This window comes from Cladosporium halotolerans, assembly GCF_011745625.1.
Source record: "Cladosporium halotolerans strain TM138-S3 chromosome Unknown Sca16, whole genome shotgun sequence".
NCBI lineage: Eukaryota > Fungi > Ascomycota > Dothideomycetes > Cladosporiales > Cladosporiaceae > Cladosporium > Cladosporium halotolerans.
In genome coordinates, this window is record NW_027191467.1 from 417,154 (window position 1) to 421,048 (window position 3,895).

Below are 3,895 nucleotides of genomic sequence, written 5' to 3' on the forward strand. Positions count from 1 at the left end.
CTCATGCCGCGCTATACACACCTCCCGCCCTCCGACTTGTATGTATACGCTTAATCAACAGAACGAAGATCCACCCACCCCCTTCCATTACATCCAAGCTCTTTTTCGGCCATCCATCTGGCCGCATGCTTCTTTTCTTCTACACCCCCATTAGATGCCATGCGATCAAACACTGAAAAGATCCTCAAAGCAAAGTCAAAAATGCCACGCACATTCTTCGCTGCCGCCATCCACGACGAAATGCAAGCAAAGCAGGGCGAGAAGAGCGCTTCCTCCCGCCCCGTCCCCTGCGTCTGTGGTGCGCAAGGAAGGTCGAACCCGTAAAAAGCCGAAACAAACCCAACCGGACCCAAACCCAGACTCACTCTTTCCGTGCCGTCTCAAGTGATCAAGAAATCCCAACCCCTCCCCGCGATAATCCCCTCCAAATCCCACGTCTCCTCCTCCCGCCCCTCGTCCATCATCCCCCACACCTGCTCCACAATCTCCCTCGCGTACCCAATGTTTCCCAGCCCGCTCCACGCCTGCAGCCGCTCGAACGCAGCGCTGATCTCGGGCCTCTGGTCGCGCTCGAACGCCGCGCAGCCCAGCAGGAACAGCGGCATGAGCAGGATGCTCTGCGTCGAGCCGTCCTCCGAGTCCGGCAGCAGGCGCAGGTACGCGAGGCCCTCGTCGACCGCCTGCCGGAAGGCCGGCGACGGCCGCGACAGCTGGATGCTGCGGTGCAGGTAGATCCAGGCGCACTGGCGGTAGAGCAGGGAGGCGGCGTAGCGCGGCGAGTCCGGCGGGTGCGGGCAGGCCCAGGCGCGCAGCGCGGCGTCGATGGCGAAGGCGTCGTTCATGATCGCTTCGTCCCAGCGGGCTGCGAGGGAGAGGGCGCGGCGGGCGCGGATTTTGTCGCGGAGCGCGCGGATGCGGGAGATGAAGCCGAAGAGGCCGTCGAGGACGCCGAGGAGGGAGGAGGCGGTGGGGTCTTGGGGGCTAGGGGTGGGGTTGGCGGTGGTGTTGAGGAGGTGTTCGGGGAGGTGGAAGTCGGCCATGAGGTCGATGGAGCGTTGGTCGAGAGGGTAGTTGGAGGCGGTGATGCTGGCGCTGTAGTCGTGGTAGAGGAGGAATTCGAGGATGAATTGCCTGAGTTGCTCGTTGGGAAAGCGGCGTTGGCGTTGTGTGAGCATTGTTTTGAGCGCGTTGAGGTGCACTCTGTAGAGGCCTGTGCGGTCTCCGGAGCAGACGGTTTCGAGGCAGAGGATGAGGGTCTGCGCGATGGATGGGTCGCTGACGATGGCGCTTTGGTTTGGGCTGTGGTTGTGGGCTTCCTGCAAGTCTTGAGACAGGAGACCCATCGCCTTGCCGCTGTGGTGGACTTGACGTTGCTCCCACTCCCAATTCGAAGTGGGTGCCTTCGCCACGAGGCAACTCCCCGATAATGACAGAAGGCTGTGCATGAGTCCAGGATGTGACATCGACATGGGGACGATGTGCTCTAAGAATGGATTTTGATAGTCGTTCACTGACAACACCTTGCTGACGTTGCAAGTGAAATGCTGGAAGAAAAGCTGATCGACCGCACCGTCGACACCGGGTACCAGAAGTGGGAGGTCCGAAGGGATGTGGTTGGCTCGCACAGTGAGTGCCTTCTCTTTGCCACCTCGCCATTGCTGCTTGGGCTCGTAGCCTTCGCAGACGACATTGTTCTTTTCACAAGCCAGACAGGTGGGCTTTCTCTCGTCACAGCGCTTCTTCCGCCGCCGACACGTCGCGCAACCGGTCTTTGACCTTGTATGTGCCGTCTTTCGTGGCTCAGTGATCGGATGCTTCCTAGGACGTCCTCGTTTGCGCGCTGGAGGCAGCACGGCGCTGTTTCTAGTAATCGGCTTCGCCTCCTCTATGCTAGACAACTCGCTGAGCCCTTCGTTGTCGTCCAATTCCTCTATCTTAGGCCCAATCGTGTGTTCCGAGCAGTCGTCACTTTCCGGCGTGATCACCGAATCCGCATGCTCCGGGCTGGAGCTCGACCCGGCCGACGACCACTGTGAACTTGAGATGTAGTTGGCCGACCGATGGTCCGTGAAGTCGCTTTCCGTGGGCGAGGAAGGGTCCATGTCCAGCAGGGTTCGACAGGCAGGCATCGGGTGTCCGGTACGGGAGGCCGCGGTACGGGGAGTTTCCTCGTAAGCTTTGTGCTGTTCAACGCTCGCAGCGGCGCGGATCGTGCAACCCTGACCGGACGGCGACGACCATTGGAAAGCTGAGGACGCAGGCATATACTGTATCGAGGAACGGTGTCGGGCTGTCGCGACGGTCGGCTCATGCGCGCTCCAGCAGCAGAGGGTGACCGGGCTCGAGGACGCAGGCAGCTGACGACAGCATCGAAAGGCTATCGCGCGCTACTAGTACGTCGAGCTCTGGACGATCAGGATGGAGTGAGCGGCGCGAGAACGGCGTCACAGGGAAGGAAGGTTCAACGCGATCCTAGTGCGAAGGGAGCAGGATAGGGCACGGCGCCCTCTGCAGGGCCAGCGTCGCCCAGCGGCCGCATCGGAGTGGAGAACAGGCGCTGCGTGCCGCTCTTCAGCAGCCGGGCGTGGAGGCGAGCAGGAGGCCGCCGGGGCTGCGAGTTGATTGGGCCCTCTAGCCTCATGCGAGTGTCCTGGAGCTGCACAGGGGGGCGAGTCACGGGCGGGGAGGGCTTGGACGCTGCGAGGGCGCGAGAGGCAGCGCGGAGCAGGATTGGCCGGGCGAGCGTTGCAGGCGGGAGTCGCGCGCACCAGAAGAGCAAGCAGAGGCGTGCCCGAAGACCACCCGGCTGCGTGACCGTTTGGAGAGAGGCCCAACACGTACGCGACATGCACACCATGCGCGCTGCGGACCACGACTACCTAGTGCTCTACCTTACCTTAGTCTACCTTGCCAGGCCCTCGACGACCGCGCGCGACGGACCCTGGGCGCCCACCCCTGCCCGCGCCCACCGGCAATTGCGCACTCCAGCGGCGGGGTGGCACCTCTAAGTGAGGTAAAGTATTGGTGGTGGCATCGCATCCCGCGAGCGACGACGCCTCGCACGCCCACACAGACGCGACGACCCCCACGCTACACGCCCTCGTCGCGCCCTGTGCGTCGGATCTCGGGCAGCGCTCGTCTATGCAGCCATTGCATGTTGCCATGTATACGCTCGCTCGTCTACCTGACGCTGCGTGGCTGGCTGGCAACTCGTCCCGCGCCACGGCCAGCACGCCTGCGCGCGCAGGTCCCGCAATCCACCCAATGAACCTGTCGCACTCGCGAAGCGGAGACAGCAGACCGCAAACCCACGGAGCTGCCGTGGTGGTGCCGTGAAGAACAGCAGTATGCACTCGCCGACCCCACACCCTGCCACTCCCGACAGCTTGGAGGTGGGTATTCATGCACGCCATGGCCAGAATACGGAAGAGGCGGTGGCGTCCGAGGAGGGCACGATGTGAAAAGTCTAGAAGGCCAGACGACCTGCCCGACCCACCGCGATCGATATAGGCCCACGTCGCCGTCTGACTGAATCGCGTCCTCCGCAAGCCAGAGCCCGAACGGCGGCGCACGCCGGCACGTCTTGCATCAGCCGCCCCGTCACATGCCAGGCGGTGAATCATGCCCGTACAATAATAGTTGCGTGTTGTCGATGCGGGCGGGTGAGGTGTGGGTGGGTGGGCCGTGGGCACGATACACCGTCCATGCTGCAACTTATCGCAGCTCGTGCCTCTCGCCCAGAGCGGCGCGTCAGTCAATGGGTGGATCGGCGTACGACGGAGAGGAAGTTCGATGCAAGATCTAGCGGCGCCGGGATTATGTACGGACGATCAGTGCAGGATGCAGTGCCTCCTCGTCCGGCTTAAGGGCCTAAAGAGCCGTGACTTGGCCTAAA

General features: G+C 62.6%; 1 protein-coding gene across 1 annotated transcript; it reads right to left on the bottom strand.

The window, feature by feature from the left end:
* Nucleotides 1-380: 380 nt before the first annotated feature.
* WHR41_04866 (uncharacterized protein) lies at nt 381-2,102 on the bottom strand (the record flags this gene model as incomplete). Its single annotated transcript, XM_069373472.1, has 1 exon — nt 381-2,102. The coding sequence occupies one exon, from the start codon at nt 2,100-2,102 to the stop codon at nt 381-383; it is 1,722 nt and encodes a 573-aa protein (XP_069229157.1).
* Between the last annotated feature and the right edge of the window lie 1,793 nt (nt 2,103-3,895).